We start from the raw sequence: 16,231 nt of genomic DNA, 5'->3' as shown, positions 1-16,231 counted from the left end.
TATACACTTATCTTACTTACACATGTACAAAAATCATGTAACAAGGATTCAGATTTTTAAAAAAAAAAGAAGACTGACTTCAGCGGTAGTCATACACTGTTGTGCTTTGTTGTTCAAGCCAGTCTGTCAGGTGAAGATGCGCTTGGCAACTCGGTTTGATGCCGTGTCCTGTCTGTTGTGAACTGATTACTAGAACATTTCCAAATAATCCAAATACTGTGATAATTATTCTGAACAGCTGATTACTTTTGCTGTGTGTTTAGAAGTGTACATTTGTTTTCTAACTGGAAACCTAAATGAAAGAACCAGGATACTCAGGGTTGGGTCCTGTTGTAATGAAAGATTTGATACCAGCTCTTCATATCGGACAGTTTATCCAATACAGGGGCAAGATCCAACAAACAGAGAAGTCCAGCCTCTCTGTGGTACACACAACATCTCAGTGTTTGCTTTTGGCAGAAATACATTTAGTCATATCGCTCTTTTAATCAATCGCTCCCTAGCTCGCGCACGTTATCTTACTCTCACCGCAACACACATATTTTCCCTTTCACACAAGTACTAACTCTACCAGGAGAGAGAAAAAGCTCTCTCCATTACCAACAGTAAACATTTCGTTTCGTGAGCACATGGTATATACAGTTAAACATCTCAGCTGCAAATGTTATAAATTATCTTCACAGAATGTACACGTAACACAGTTCAATGTAGTGTGTCTGTCATGTGTTACAGAGCGTCTGATGTCAGTGTGTGTGTTTGTGTGTATTTGTGTGCAACACTGTTGTGGAGTGTATGTTGGTGTCTTTTTACTGTGCAGTATTAGTGCTACAGTATTTAAGCACATGGTCGAGTTTGCAAAGGAATGGTAGTCATGAGAACAGCCTCCGTGTCTGTCGATGCTACATTTGAAAAAGTAATCACTTGGGACATCAATGCCACTCAATACCATTACAATAACAATACAACAAATAGTACACAATACTCAAGGGTGGAATAGTGTACAAGTTGGAGAGATGACTGATCTTTGGCTCAAAAGGTAGTAGATTACTTTTAAATGTGGATTTATTCCATTGAAATTTATATTTTATAGAATTCAACCAGAGCTTGTGTCTTTATTCTTGATTGTTCTTCGGCCAGGTTTGCTTCCTCTTCATCTTCTTCATTTTTTCTTGTGGGGGTCATCATCCAAACAGGTTGTTTTTTTTGAGAGAGCCCCAAAAATTACAAATCAAGGAGAGCTTGATCATTCCAAGCAAAAATACTGTCACCTTTTGAAAAATAATACGAAGCACACATACTTCGTCTCAAATGCTCAGCACATTTAGTACAAGCGAGTCCATCTGTACTTTACAGGCTTCAAAAGTCTCTCCCTGTGGCCAGCACTGGGCATGGAAAACTGTCTTTTTGAGTCAGTGGTTTCTTCCCCACGGACTGTCTTCATTGTAGTCCCTGAAAAAAAAGTCTGCGAACAGCAGTTCTTTCATGTACTCTCAGTGCAACAATAGCAGTAATGAAAACGGGACTAGCAATGAAAGGGTTGAGAGGGATGTTGCTGCAACTGCAGAGTTTGTCCTCACACTCTTCTGGACCTCTGGTAGGCGCACCACCGGGTCATCTGCTTGAAGATGGGAGATAAAGAAGACACATTAGTACCGCATATTTACACCCCAACGTAAAGCTGGATTGTTTTAAGGTCAGGGATAATTAGAAAGGACACAGGGTTGGTCAACATACCTGCAGGCAGTCTGTTGGACGGGTTGTGAACCCCACCCCCACCCCCAGCTCCAACTCCAGCACCACCTGTGCCTCCTTTAGCCACTCTGGCCTCTTGAGAGCCTGAAATAAAAGAAAAAAATGGCATCAATTACTCTGCTTGGGTCTTGCAATAGTCTACAATGACTGTTATTAACTGATTGTGATGTTCTCCTTTCAGCCAGGAGGATGGTAAGACTCACCGTCAGCAGCTACGACGTCCACCCTGAGCCTGAGGCACTCTTGTCCGTGGTGGTGTAAAGGTTTGGCTGCAGGAAAGAGGGAAGAAACAACACAGGCGTTAACATCCTAACTAATGCACTTATCCTCTTCTGGCCACTTAATCCACCTTCATGCATGCGTGCACACAGACACACACACACACACACACACACACATACACACACACACACTTGGCAACAGACCGACACAGGGACAAAGCTTTAGGAGGCCATCTGTGACCAGGCGAAGTGTGTCTTGTCCTGCCGTTTATCTAATTACAGCCATGGTCAGGGTGACAACATTGCTTGCTCTTTGTGGTTACATTCTAGCAGAGTAAGTATGCATAAACTTGGCAAACTGACCCGACACCCTGGTTTATGTCCATGTGAGGCTTCAAAGAGCTGTCCAACAAACTCCAGCATATCAGGGTCAGCGGACAAACAAACCCGAATCGCAGCGCTATGCCCTTGTAAGTAGTTTTATTTCAAATATTTACACTACTAACTGGCAAACACAGTGACAAATCTGAAAGAAAGCTGTAGTGACACTTACAGATATAATAGTAGCTTTCTCCTTGGCGGAACTCCTTCCCGAGAGTAAACGGAGTAAAACGCTGGAACTTTTCGGAGAACTTCTCAGGGGCGTGAGGAGCAAATGGATGACCGCACTCCCAGCGCATCTGGTCGTAAGACTGGGGCTTGCAGGATTCATAGTCCTCGCGCTCCACCATATAGAGCACGTATCGCTCAGCATCCAGCAACGGCACCTCACCCTGAGGGTAATGGGGGCACACGATGTCCAGGTAGTCGTTGAGCTTCACCTCCACGGCGTAGTCGTCCCATAGAAACCTGCGAGGAGAAGGCAAAAGAGGACAGTTACGTAAGTGGCAGGAGACTGATAACCATGGTTATAGCATCGGAGCAGTAATAAATATAAGCCTCAAAACCTGTGATTATATATTGATCGGCTACACGCCAGTGTACAACAGGGAAATCAGAGGAAAGACTGAGGGGCCTGGGAATGAGAGATACAGAGCAGGAGAAAGGGAGAGTGTTTCTTGTGAGAAGATATATGTGTGTGTTGGAGTGGAATGAAGGGGGAAAACGCAATAAGGGGAAGAGTGATTTGCAGTGAACATGTGCATAAATATGGATGAACGTGAGTCCAGTGTAGCTGCTACTGCTTGCAGCTGTGTTGAGAGTTAGCACTGAGTGTACATTGATCCCATGTCCCTCAGGAGTTGAATGATGTTTACAAAAAAACATTAGTAGTCAGTTAGCCCGTCAAGACAGGAGATGAGTATTGACATCTGCAGGGCTACACACACACACACACACACACTCACACACTCACACAAGCTGAATACATAATGACAAATTCACCTTAACAGGAGCAGAAACACATGCACACACACCTGGGTTTACTCAAGATAGGGACACGGATAAAAGTAAAGGTCATATATGTTTTAACCAAAACATTAACGCCTGAGAGAGAGAGAGGCAAATACAAAATGAGTCCGGTGACGGCCCGTAGCTGTCTCCCACCACACTCCCTCTCATTATAAATACAGAGGGAGAGGAGAGACAGTCAGACTGTCTGCCTCCCTTCCATTCCTCCCTGCATCCCTCCCTTCACTCCTCCACCCTCTTTATGATGGCCTTTAAGTATACTAAACTTCTTCCCTCTCTTCTTGGACGTAGGTCAAAGAGTGTCCGCTGAAAACTTCTCCGCATTTTAATTTGCTTCGAATGTCCACAAGAAATTCAAAGTCAATACAAGTTTCTCAACATTTAAATAACAATTCAGCGGACTCTGAGGCAGTTTAAATTGGCCTTATCTCAACTGTCCACGATTCCTCGCTCCTCCTGTTTTTCCCTTGCAGAGATATTATGACTTTATCTCCAGGGAATTGCCACTAAAGGTATTTCAGCTTTGTCCCCTTCCCCCTGACTGAGTAACTGCTCCAGGGGCGGCTCACAGCTAATGCTCTCTTCTCAGCCAAAGCCATCTATCACCAGCCCGGAGTGGTAGCTGGCCGCTAGCAATACACACAAACTCACACTCACTTCCCAGTAATTCCCATCTATCAACAACCTAAAGCAGTAGCTACCTAGTATTTGCACCCACCGAACCCACATGCGCGCACACACACACACTCACGCACACACACCTCCTCCTACTGAGTTCCCAAGCGATGCCTATCAGTTTACCGTCTCCTACTGTTCTGGATCACCAGGGGTTCCCTGAGAATGGATGAAATTTGACAGACTTAAATATTTTCACAACACACATTGAGAATGTGTGTCTAATATAGGGTTTTGTTGCTTTTGCAATGAATACATGCACGGTTCGTCAGGCTTTCAACAGTCCAAAAAGAAGCAGCCAGCCTGCCAGTGTGAGTCAAGTTACTGACTGCTATTTAATCAGATCAGCAGATCTTTTTTTTTTTTTAAGATAATTTTTGGGCTTTTTTTAACCTTCATTTGAGAGTCAGTGTAGCAAGACAGGAAACAAGGAAAAAGAGAGGTGTGTGACATGCAACAAAGGTCCCCCAGTCGGGAATCAAACCGTGGACGTTGTGGTTATATGGTATGCGCATTAACCATCAAACCACCAGGGCACCCAGATCTACAGATCTTAAGGAATTTTCAGCTGCCCACAGGGTGCCAAACTGACACCCTTAGGCCCCTAAAATATTGCAGCTAAGGGCATTTCTTTCCTAAAGTATATTTTTCTTTGAGAACTCCGGCATTTTCTCGTAAAACACCCTAAATGTAACAAGTAGCATTTGGGGAGTTTGCGTTTGGGTGACAAGGTCCATATGTGTGACTAACGATCAAAGTGCACAGGCGCAGGCCCCTGACGCTCGTTAGCTGGTGTTGTTGTTTGTTGCCAGGGGTCTCCCCTGGTACCCCCCGGTAAAAAGACAGACGCTGTGGCTCCAAACTCCAGGCCCCCGACTTCTGCGCCCTCTCTGGCTCCCTCCCCCTCATCCCTTTACCCCTCTCCGCTTGACTGCATTCCCTCAATACTGATGACCAGATTAGCCGGCAACACCATTACAACAGCAACATGAGCCTGTTAGAAAACAAGCACCTTTTTAGTATACTGATGGAACTTCCATCTAACTGTGCTGATAATAGTGTGCTCCAGCCAACTTTGGAGGGGGAGAGTAATAATTATCATTTTGCTATGGTCCAGACAGCTTAGTGCTTATCTGCAGTTTGCCTGCCATGCTCTGTTTACCAGATTGGCGGTAAAGTGGTTTTTCCCCCTGCAACTTTCAATTCCAGTCGAATCGATAACACTATTGAACAAACACTGTTGTCTGTTTTTGCCTGACAGAGTTATCATCCCCCTGCAAATACTGAAAACACACACAAACAAAACTCCATACACCCAATCCCTCCCTCTCCCCCCGAGCACTGATTACAAACTGGTTGTGGTATGGTCTCAATGTGTTCACCAAAAGAGGGTCGAAGGGGGGTGCAATTAAAACACAAAAAAGGGTATTAAAGTTGCCCTGGAGGGGGTTAATTATGCCCTCCTGCTCCCCACTTCCCAGCCCCTTTAGGCTGAGAGAGTTTGGGGGGGAGACAGAGGGCATGAAAAGCGTGGGCGGGGGTAGGCAGGGGGGGTCAAAGGGCTTGAGCTGGGAATGGCTTTTGAAGTTTCTCTCAGTAAGAGTTTCTATGCGAGTGCTACAGTTGCTTTATCAATGCCACTGTTTCATACAGTGTCTCTATTCACAATCTGCCCGCGCTGATGGAATACCTCACTTAGCAGAGAGAACAGAGGCTGAATACACACCCGGGGAGGCTGGCTAGCCCCTTTTAATAATGCCAAATAGTTTTAATTATCCTGCTGCCTTTTGTTCCCCTCTAACGCCTCAGCATTGAAACGTTCCACATCATCAGCTTAATTAACTGATTGGAGTAACGCAGTTCAAAGAGAGCGTCGGTCTGTTTGTGAAAAGGTTTAGCTAACAAAGTCAAATCATGCCACCTTCACTTTGGCAGACAAAATCCTCTTTCTCTCTGTCTTTCCCAGTGTGTGTCCCTTGTTGTTTTCTCCCTTCCAGGCTGTTTCTCTCACTGTATCAATGAGCTGTCTTTATTTATTCTCATTGTTTATCCCAGGATGCTCTCTTTTAATGACAGTGACGCTTGGAGCTTCAGCAGCATGGAGGAGCTGATGTATTGTCTACTTAAAGATGATTTGTGGAACTATGGCAGATATACAGCGATGATTGTGTGCATGTGTGTTTGTCTAAGCCCGAGACATTTTAATGTGTGATTGTTTGTGTCTGTGTCACGTGTCTAGGGCTTTGAGGAATCTGGGAGTGTGTTTCAGTCATGATAAGGTGGACAATGAATGCCAGTAATGAACTGCGATGATAGGAGTGAGGGAATGTCAAGTGGTCAAATCTGTGAGTGTTTGTGTATGCGAGTGTGCAATCTGGTGAAAAATAGACTACAGACTGTTCCAAGCCACTCTTCCTCCTCTCCTAAGAAGGAATTCCTGATTTATTGGATCCTCTTCAGGAGCAGGAGTCTAATCTCTCTTCTTTAATCTCTCTGGCCAGCATTTTGCTTTCTTCTCCACCTCTACCCCCTTCCTTTCATCCATCCATCACCTTCTCATCTCTGTACTCTATCGCCCTGTGGAATGCTGGACCTCTGAGGCGAAGAGGCCGCACCCTGGATCAAAGGTCGGACAATCGCCAAGTCAGCACTGGAGAATTTTATACAAAGACAGTCAGCAAGAAGTGCATTTTTAACTTTTCTAGACAGACGCCATGACCAGAAATACTCTCTTGACAGATCAATTCAGATCTATTTTAGTCCATAAAGTCCAGTTTGTAGGACAAACTACTCATATCTGACCAGACCAGAAGAGCTTTAGTCTACTTAACCTCTCAAACAGGCCCACACAGATACACTAAACACATGAACATGATTATTTTCATCCCGTGTTTTTACACACGCCATTAATGTGACCTAAAAGGTGACCGGCCTGTGTCACGGATGAGTGAACCGGAATGTGGGGACCACCTAATCGGCTCGTCCAAGCCTGGATTACTGGGTGGAGCAGGGGCTGAGCTCGGGTCCATTCATCAGCACCAGACCCTGCTTAATACAGGGGCTTAGAGCAGGCCCAGAGCAGGGGCCGAGGGGCTGGGTACAGAGTAAGGGGTGAGACATGCAGAGTGGAGCTTCCCCCCCCTCCTATTGTTCTCACACAGAGAAGGGGTATTACTCCTTTACACTGGAGTTTTGTAGTTCAAAAAGAGACACACTGACTATGTATGTGTGTGTGTGTGTGTAAGTGTGTGTTCATGGTTGCAGAGGGGAAAGTGAGAGGTGTTAACAGAATAATGAAAGACACTGGGCTCCAGGGAACTGTTTCTTTTAAGATATATCTGTAAAAGCTACATGAGTCCACGAGGGAGGTGGCATATCAGAGAGAAGCAAAGCCTTTCTGAGGTGTATTATGAGCTTAGTTAAGCAGGATTGTTTAATGTTATTCCTCAAAACCCTTTTTGTTTCATCTGTCTGTCTATACATCCATCAATGTCAGCCCCTCCCACTCTCTGTCCTTCTTTCATCACTCAATAAGCAAACCAGATCCTCATGTCAACTCTGTTCCTCCCCCACCTCAGACTTGCTGAACCAATCACAACCTGTCCTGGTGGTATTCCAAATATGCAACTTTTTGACCCACGGTTCTCAGAGCCGAGCACAATACGGCGTGGGTATGCTGAGGGTCGTCATAGAAACAAATATGGTCCGACTCTTTTGACTTCCCCCCTTTTAACATAATATTCCAGCCTTCATTCTTTGTGTGACTTTCTGTCATCCATCTCAATCAGCGTTCTCTGTCTGTCATTCAACCTTTGTCTGTCCGGATCATTGGTCATTCTGCCGGCGTTCTTGGCTGAACTAGCCGAGCTCCTTTTGCCGCCGAGCAAAGCGACAAAGCTTTAAGTCCAGAAGAGAAATAATTGGCTGACTCCACTGAACTAAGGAGGCTTAGATGAATACATATGCTCTTTCCAACTGTCTCACGCCGTCCCCAGAGCTATTTGTATCTTATATGGGCCAGAACATAAAGGTCACCACTGACATCGCATTTCTCAGGGGGCAAATATCTGTACAAGAAAATCGATTTTGCTGGATTGATTTCCACAAGATAAAACTTTCAAGCTCAGTGATTTTTTTCCTCTCCTGCAAACACAGTCTGAGATTGTAGTTTAATGAATTCCATGGGGAAGTTATAATATATGAGTACAGGCCACAGTTATTAGATAGATCTTTTATGTAGTAGTAGTAGTAGCTCTTGCTCACAGATATCTAGTGGTAATAATGAGTGATAATGTAATAATACAACTGACCTCTAGGGGGTAGCAGCATTTACTGCGGGGACTTTAAATCCAGCCATCCAACAAACAGGACAAAAAAAAACCAAAAAAAAAAAACCCAACAACCGCAAGTTACACAATGACCCTTATTTACACAACAAGACAAACACAATGGTTCATTTCCTGAGATAATATCTGTCCTTGCTGGCTAATTCTTCCTCATTCAAGCACATATACACTGAAAGTTACCAAGACTTGACAAATAAGTCTGGAGGACACACGCACACACACACTCTATCTCTCCCTCACACACACCCTGAGAAAGAAAGTGCAGGCTCCGCTCATAATTGTACCATAATCATACATCATCTGTTTACTAGTGGAGTCCTTCTTCTTCTATGTTTTTTTGTGTGGGACTGAACAGTTGTAAAGCAGTGCAGAGGAGGAGGAGGAGGAGCAGGGTGGGAAGGAGTAGGGGAAGTCTGCTGCGAAGATAAGGAAGAAGCATGAGGATGGGCAGGGGGCAGAGAAACATTGGTGGGGTTGACTGGGGTGACAGTGATCGGAGGAGAACCCCAAACAGAGACAGGCAGAGATTTGACAGCAGGGCGGGCGGGGGAGGCGGATCCTAAATCATCCTCAAGGCCCCCGACAGTTGCACATCCCTCATAAAATCAATTAATCACCATTTATCACTGCTAATGTAGTTATTCTCTTTGGCAGAGTAGAAACGTGTTTATTTCTCATACGAGCCTGGGAAATTCAATCAACTCCTGAGTCCAGATTTTTATGGTCTTGCGTGTGTTAAGTGTGTGAGAACTGTATTGTTTATTGTGCAGACAGGATACGCTGTTTTCCCGGGAAAAGACGTGGCCAGGAAGTACAGCACTTCACAGGGAAACACACAGCAGACAGTGTGCAGACTTTGGTAACGCCAAGAAGACCGTGTGCGGGAAGTTAAAACCTTTGGCCTGATTCATTATCTAGTGCGGTCAATAAAACAAGCCCTTCTGCCACTGAGACTGCAGCAAGAAGTGGGAATATTGAACAGGATGAGAATCAGCTTTTGGAGAAAAAAAAACTCTGGCTCTTGTCAATATGGTCACTGAAGTCTTCTTACAGACGATTACAGACTGTAAAGATAGGAAATGTCAACACACTTCAATGATCATTGAGCCTATAAGAGGCGATTACCATGCGTTTGACAATCTCTCAGAGTATTTTCCCCAGATTGAATTCACCAGACAGATTACAAAGCCAGATTAAGGGTGGTAGGAGGGGAGAGGGACAGACGATGCGAGAGAAAGATGGAGATGGACTTAGGAATTTACTGAGGAGAATGCTGACCGATGGGGGGAGGGGTTGTTTGGTGGGTTTAGAGCCAAGGCTGGACTGAGAAGAGAAGTTGGAAACCTGGATGCTTTTCGAGGAAAGTAGCTCCGGTTCAGATTACTTGGAAATTGCAGAAATCCCTTATCTATTGCATCCACCTAATCATAAGCACTGATGTGAATACCCAGTCTTATCTTTCATCTCTCAAACACGCATGCGCACACATGTGTGGAGTGGAGTACACATGTATACCTTCTCCTACCTTTGTTTTTTTTTTGGCCATTTAATTCCTGTCCTTTAAAAGGCTTTCATGAGTTCTCAGACAGGCTCTACCACTTCCACTACTTCAGCAAGACACTCAAGATGGCAGAAGAATATACGGACAGACAAGTGAAAAGACCAGGAAGAGGAGAGAGAGAGAAAAAAAAAGAAGCAGGTTTGCTGGGAAGACAAGAGTGGCTTTTCAGAAGGAGGTAGAAGAAGGAAGCTTTAAGGGAGAGAACTGAGAGGGGGAGAAAAAAAAAAAGCATGAAGGAAAGGGCAAAGTGCCTTGTGACGGATCGCTATGGGTGCCAAGAACGATAAAAAAATTCCACACCTCTTAGAATGCTTCCCTCCTTCCCCCGTTCTCAGAGAGCCAGAGTTGGAGGTGAGGAAATAATAGACTGAAAAGGGACAGCTTGTAAAGTTGAGATAAAAGCTGGTGAAGGAGCGAAGGGGACCCAAAAACAGGAGGGGGAAGAAAGAGAGTTTCCCAGAGGCAGAGCCACGGCCGTGTGAAGAAGGGCCGGCCTGAGTGGCAGCCAGTATTCAGGGACCACCGCCGTGACAGAATGACTGACAGATTGATAGAGGCCGTGCCACTTCATCACATAGTGAACTCTGACCCCCAATCAGTCACACCAGTTACTATTCTCTTTCTATTGCTCACCATGAAGACCATTCCCCAATTTGTATGGGAAGCACCACAAAAACACCCATATTGACTGGATAAATACCAAGAAAATCCTTCATGTGGGTGAAACATACCTTAAATAACTCTCTCATTTGAGCCAACACAGCACAAAAAAGCATATTCAGCCAAATGAATTAAACCACTGAGCCAGCAATGGTGGGCGAAAAGCAATCTGTAAGCTTATTTTGTGGTTTTTCCTAAAATTAAAAGAGCTCATTAGAAAGGCTTCAGAGTAAGAACAAATTAAGAAAAAAAATGTGTTATGATAACAGAAAAGGTGATGATGATGATGATGATAAAATAAACAGTGGCTCCAACAGATGTGTGTGTGTGCGTGTGTGTGTGTGTGTGTGAGCGAGCCATGAAACAGTTAACAGACTCACAAAAACTCGAGACCACAGAACCAAGTTGGAAAAGGGAACCTGGCCAAGAAGAGGGGGAGGGAGGTGCTGGAGAGAGGGAGAGACAGGTACAAAGCAGAGGAGGAGGAGGTAGAGGAGGACGGGGTGGTGGTGGTGGTGGTGGTGGGTGGAGGTGGTCTACTCATGCTCTGTCAGCAGGGGAAAAAGGGAAAAAAAGAGAGAGAGAAGTAGTGAATGAGCAGATTATTGCCTCACATTGGAGTCATAGAGTCCAGAGGGCTCTGGGGACGATGTGAACATCAATTATAACTGTTGGGCGCATGTGTGTGAGACTGGGTTAATGTGTATAAGAGTGTTTGAGTCACTCAAGTCTTGTGATTGTAGATGTGAAGACTCACACATATACTGGCAGAAGCCAGTACATGACACTCCACTCACAAAGACACGTACACACACTGGCATCCCAGGATCTGAGCTGACTGGGCACACTGGTGAGCCTCTTTCTGGGAATAAAGCCGTGTTAGTGATTAAGCTGTTGCTAATCAGACACAAAGGTTCACTCTTTTGAATGATTTTACTGACAAGTAAAGGTCAGAATGTGCTGAAAAAGACAGGAATAGATTCACTCATGCTGAAACAAAGTAGTTGTTAAAATACAGGCAGCTACGACCTTGGAAGTCAGCAGGGCCCCAAGCACACAAATGCACAAATTAGTGGTGAGCAGGGAAACAGAACAGTGCATGTATATGTATGAGTGTCTGTGTTGCTAAATCCCTCAACAAACACAAAGATTAGAGGGAAATGAGGCTGCACCACATGGACCAGAGTGATCAATCTGAGATCAATAAGATTGATGACAGCTTTCTGACCAACGGGGATGGAACAATAAACTGAGGGCCCCGAAAAAAAAATCTCATGAGAGAGATGGACGTCAACACACTGTATCAAGTAACAGGTCAAAGGGGGGGAGCAGATTGCTGGAAATAATGAAAGTACCAAATGAAAACATCTCAGAAACTCTGTACTTTTTCTGCGAATACAGGATTAAGAGTAGCCAAAGGCAGAGATTTAGCACAGTCATCCGGAAAAAAATAGCAAGTGCAAACTGACGGATTACGGAACAGGGACGACCACTGTCGTTCCGCGGCAGGGATACAACAAAACGCCTTTCCATCTGGGACTTCATTCTGATTTTCAGTGAAAGGCTTTGTCACTGTAATTATGGCCTTTCTGGGAACAGTAAATGCTGTATTTTTTACCACAGGGGGAGATCAGGAGGGAAACAGTGGAAAGCTTGTGGGAGAATATTTGAATATCTGGGTGTCTGCAAACCATAGAGTGTGAACCCAACACTGATTGATTTAGATGGCGTCGCTTGCTGTGATTGAGTGTACGGTTTTTGTGATTGAATAGTTGTCTGCCTGGAGTCTTTGTTTGTGCTTGCCCGCCTGTGTGTGTACATGGGTGTGTTTATGTGTGGGTGCATGTAGAAGTTTGTTTGCGGATGTGTAAACCTAACCCTCCTCATACCCTGAGCCATTTCACCCCGGCCATCATCAACTATAATTCTAATTGACCCCCACTTATTCCCGAACGGCCCCTAACCTTGACAATTTGAGCTCCAATTTCTCCTCCCTGAGCAATCCATCTCTCTCCCACAGCGTGACCTACTGGGCAGGCCTCAGGTTACCTCCTCTGTCTCTTGTCATACACCATTAATACTCGTCTTACCACCTGAAATATGAACACCCCTATGTCTCCCTGACAGCCACGTAAACCCCAAGTGATATCTCTTGATTTAGGAGATAAAGTAACCTCCCACTCCACACAGAGGTTAGGACACTGTCAGATGGAGAGGATATTGCAACAGATATTTCAACACGTTCTGCTGTGAGTCAGACCTGGAAAAGCCACACAAAAATTACAACCCTTCCCAGGGAAAAGTTTAAACACTCCCCTGTAGGATTTCATCTCATGATACATACAGCACCAACCTGACAGAAAAGAACACAGATTTGCTGACTTTTAACAGTGTTGTATCACTATGCGGCTACATTTTCGCTGCAGGCAGTCCTGCAAATAACTTAACTCAGAAAAATGTAGAAAAAGAACACATGTGCATAAAAAGAGTTCATAAAAGGAGATGTATTCATAAAGCACGCCTTTAAGTGTCCTAAAATGAAAAAAACTGAGCTCCACAGAAGAATATATTTCCCTGCATTTCTCTGTTCACAAAACCCCCACCTTCACCCATTTAAAGCAGCTTTCTTCCCTCCAAAGAAAGAGCTGTTTAACTAGCTCCCTGTCAGCACACAGAAAGATAAATAGATGGCATAATCTGATGTAACTAATCCCGTGGAACAGGTACACATATTGCGAAACGGATTAAATCTGAACAGGTTAGACAAAGTATTACAGGTAAAAAGCATAATAATAACAGGTTCGAGCCCAAGGGGAGATGGGGAGGTGGGGGGTGGGGGGGTTGGACTCCCAACCCTTTTGCATTATCATGACAACAGGAGCCGGTTGCTTCCATCACAAATTCATCACAACAACCTCGTTGAATATGCATGAGTTGCAACTATTCAAAGGCATCCGAATATGGATCATAATGATCTAATCTGCGCTGAGAATTTGGATAAAAGTTTATTTACATTTAAGATGCCAAACAAAATCTGTTTTTTTTTCTTCCCCTCCTTGCATTGATTAATGAACAGAAGCACTGAGCACTGAATTAAAATCGTAAAACAAATAAGAGAGCAGATATTTACTTTGGGTTGGTGCTGTTCCAGTAGATACTGTGCCGCTCCGCTGAAGCAAACCAGGCGCAGACGCTCACAACGAAGCCCACAATCCAAACCAAATCCATGGTGGAGAGGAGTGGAGGCGTGCAGAGGGGAAAACACAACTCAGGTAGGTTGTGCAAAAAAAAAAAAAAAAAAAAAGAAGTAAAAAAGAAAAAAACTTTACCGAAAAATGGCTCGTCCGCGCACCTGGAGACTGCACGCTAAAAAATAAAACACTTTAAGCGTGCAGTAGTTCTTAAAAGCAAAAAGCAAGTAGATTCGTAGAGGAATGAAAACTGTAAGGAGATCAGGTTAACCCAACAAATCCGTAGTGAATGAAAGCCTGTGCTGCGTGGAGGCTGGTTTTGTGAAACGCCCACAGTCGCGAGCCCCGCCTCGTGTACCAGAAGAGACCAATCAGAGGGCTGTCCGAGAGACGCGAGCTCCGATCGTTTTTCTCTAGAAATGCATTACTGTATGTTTACGTGTTGTTGTAACTGCGTCTCCAGAAGATATGATGGATGGATAAGCCTACAACGCAACATCCAAATAAATATTTTCTCTAATTTCTATAACAACATTTTGCGGTATCATACCCATAGGCACTTGTTGAATGTGTTTACAGTAACCTTATCAAACTTGATGGGATTAAGTTTTTGTAGCACACTTGCCTATACTTGTTTAACCTTCCCTGCAGGATTATAAATCTAAAAAGGTAAGCAGGTCGTGGTTTGACAATAGCTATAGTTATAAACCATAATAGAAGTCATTCCCTTTAATATTCTGCAGTTAACTTTCAAATATTTTTTTAGTAAAACAGGAAATCACTTAATTTATTCACAATTTTTCCTTGTTTATTTGTAAGTAAACTAAACATTTTCAATGCATTTGCAAACACTATTTGCAAACATTGTTTAGGCTTAATCTGCATCAGTCTCCTAAAGGATTAGACAAAAAACATGGACAATAAATTGCAATCCAGTAGAATAAGACTACAGAACACAGACTCATATAATAAACAGCTCTCTGACACAGTGCCAACATATTGTATAGTGACCTGAATACAAGTGTCCCAACAGTATTAAGCACAGGGTTATTGCGTTGGGTGGCTTTACATTGTGCGTTCGTTTTAGTTGCTTTGTCTACTTTCGAATGTGATGAAACTGTAAAGTTTTTCTCCGAAGTTCTTATCTATCCATGAAGTACACCACCTACACTTGAGTACTGGTTGGGCAACATCTGATGTGTTTGCATAGAGATTTCTTGCAGTTGATACAGTTGATGAAGTTGATATTTTTATCTCGCGGCTACTCTTAAGTGACTCTTTTGTATGAGAACATTAGTGGCCACTATAACCGTGTGGGAATTTTACATTTATTCTGAGGGTGCACGTTTGTAATATGGAAGTCAAACAAATAAACTTTGAATATGATTTTTCAAAGTTTCCATCAAGCCTTTGAAATCATAAAACAGAAATGTACAGAATCAAATACGATTGTACATCTAACTGGAAGCATATAACCTCCATACCGTCAGACACATAGCATACATACATACATCCTGATTCTCATTTTCTGTTCCATTGACATGGATAATCTGGACCGCGTGCAGCTCGTTCAGCCTGGTGAGCCATATTGCCAGAGGGGGTTTTCAAGCCTGCTTCTGCTTGACATGGCACTTTATTTGCTATGCCTGCTTAGCAGTGTGTTAGCTTTCAAAGGTATCAGACCAAACAAAAAAAATGAAAAATAAGTAAAAAGAAGGGCAACCATTCTGGATAATAACAAAAATGATAAAAAATTGCACAGTTAGGAGGCTTGACACCATTTCAGGATATGGATGAGATTCGGGGATGTGATCAGTTAAACTCTGCAGGGATTTGGACCATGTTTAAAAAAAGCCATGAAGGAATGCAGAGAGTGCAGATACACTCCTGATGTAACCAGAATGTAACACCTAATCTGAGAGGTTTCCTGTTCCACAGAGTCAAATAAATGGGGGCATTCATGCACTATGCAGACCTGACATGAACCCTTTAAGATTTCATTGTTTGAATTCATCTCATCCAGACTGGGTTAGCCACATGAGAAGATAAATTCAATTTGAGGAAGTTCTGGCTTTTACAGCCAGCCTGGCAGTTTCACAAGGTAGCTAATTAAAATGTCAGGTAGACTGTTGATTGCAAATCAACATGTTACGTGACAATTTAATTGTCATGGTGCAGTTACATCCCACTCATCTGGTGCTACAAGCAAATTAAAGCAACTACTAAGATCTATTTGCATCTCCTGTTAACCCCGGTCTGTCTCTGTTCTGTATTGTCCTGATCTTTGAATAATCCCTTCTGTGAGACACCCACACTACCATTTTGTCAAGCAGTTTACATAAAGCTTTTAGTTTTTATTATTTAGTTTATGCAGCAAAAGATCCAGACTCTACACCTGTGAAGAGGAGTCCTCTA

At 43.6% G+C, this 16,231-nt stretch overlaps 1 protein-coding gene across 2 annotated transcripts; it reads right to left on the bottom strand.

Annotated features, from left to right (window-relative positions):
• Positions 1 to 290: 290 nt before the first annotated feature.
• On the bottom strand, positions 291 to 14,117 carry efna1a (ephrin-A1a). 2 transcript variants are annotated; one of them, XM_044336441.1, is made up of 5 exons: positions 13,756 to 14,117; positions 2,527 to 2,822; positions 1,956 to 2,021; positions 1,735 to 1,836; positions 291 to 1,618 (listed from the first exon to the last, which is right to left on the bottom strand). In XM_044336441.1, the coding sequence occupies exons 1-5, from the start codon at positions 13,851 to 13,853 to the stop codon at positions 1,491 to 1,493; spliced, it is 690 nt and encodes a 229-aa protein (XP_044192376.1). In that variant the 5' UTR covers positions 13,854 to 14,117; the 3' UTR covers positions 291 to 1,490. The 2 variants fall into 2 exon arrangements, with proteins under 2 accessions (XP_044192376.1, XP_044192377.1); XM_044336442.1 differs by having other exon boundaries at positions 291 to 1,615.
• Between the last annotated feature and the right edge of the window lie 2,114 nt (positions 14,118 to 16,231).

This window comes from Thunnus albacares, chromosome 19, assembly GCF_914725855.1.
Source record: "Thunnus albacares chromosome 19, fThuAlb1.1, whole genome shotgun sequence".
NCBI lineage: Eukaryota > Metazoa > Chordata > Actinopteri > Scombriformes > Scombridae > Thunnus > Thunnus albacares.
The sequence above is the reverse complement of the archived record's forward strand: the minus strand, read 5'-3'. Positions and strand labels throughout refer to the sequence as shown.

Bases quoted from the DNA above. Each gene is read 5' to 3' on its own strand.
- efna1a (XM_044336441.1), bottom strand. From the start codon at position 13,853: ATGGATTTGGTTTGGATTGTGGGCTTCGTTGTGAGCGTCTGCGCCTGG. The intron at 1,837-1,955 runs GTGAGTCTTACC...CTTTTATTTCAG, and splicing joins GGACGTCGTAGCTGCTGACG to GCTCTCAAGAGGCCAGAGTG. The intron at 1,619-1,734 runs GTATGTTGACCA...CCCATCTTCAAG, and splicing joins GTCCAACAGACTGCCTGCAG to CAGATGACCCGGTGGTGCGC.